General features: G+C 65.3%; 1 protein-coding gene across 1 annotated transcript in view; it reads right to left on the bottom strand.

The window, feature by feature from the left end:
• Positions 1 to 564, bottom strand: part of FUK (fucokinase) — a gene marked incomplete at both ends in the record, with an annotated part of 1821 nt that extends 1257 nt beyond the window's left edge. Inside the window, 2 exons of the mRNA XM_009872773.1 lie at positions 183 to 255; positions 439 to 564. Coding sequence (XP_009871075.1) covers positions 183 to 255; positions 439 to 564 — 199 coding nt within the window. The remainder of the gene's footprint in view (positions 1 to 182; positions 256 to 438) is intronic.
• Positions 565 to 576: the final 12 nt, after the last annotated feature.

Genomic DNA, 576 nt, shown 5'->3' with positions numbered 1-576 from the left:
TGGTGACAGAAGCCCCCAGCCTCAGCCGCCTTGCTGCAGGCACAACGCACGCTCCCAGCCACACAAGGGCCAGCAAACCCTGAGCATCCACACCCTCACGGGAGCACGGCGCACGCTGAAGCAGCTGTGCTGCCTGCCCTGACCCTTGTCCTGAGCCAGTATGGGTGCTGGCACTCACTCACCTGGTGCTGAGGGCACGGTGAGGAGCATGTCAGTGCTGCAGACCCACACACCGGGCGGGGAGCCCACACAGAGCTGCCAAGAGAAGAGCCACGTGCCCAGGGATGGCACGGAAGGGGCTATGTCCTCACGGAGCCCCCACCATCCTTCCCACCCTGCTGGGAACCTGCTGAAGGCACCCTGAAGGCTTCAGAGAGAGCCAAACCCACCCCTGGGCTGCCCTGCACGGCAGGGCCCCATCCCGCAGGCTGCACAGACCCGGTGTGTCATGGTCTCCAGCAGACTGTCCAGGTTGCAGACAAGAGCTTCGGCCGAGGCACCGGGCTCCTCTGCGGGCAGGCAGGTGAAGGCTCGGCCACAGTCATCAAAAGAGAAGTCGCGGCCCTGGGTGAGGGA

This window comes from Apaloderma vittatum, unplaced genomic scaffold, assembly GCF_000703405.1.
Source record: "Apaloderma vittatum isolate BGI_N311 unplaced genomic scaffold, ASM70340v1 scaffold33177, whole genome shotgun sequence".
NCBI classification, from domain to species: domain Eukaryota; kingdom Metazoa; phylum Chordata; class Aves; order Trogoniformes; family Trogonidae; genus Apaloderma; species Apaloderma vittatum.
The sequence above is the reverse complement of the archived record's forward strand: the minus strand, read 5'-3'. Positions and strand labels throughout refer to the sequence as shown.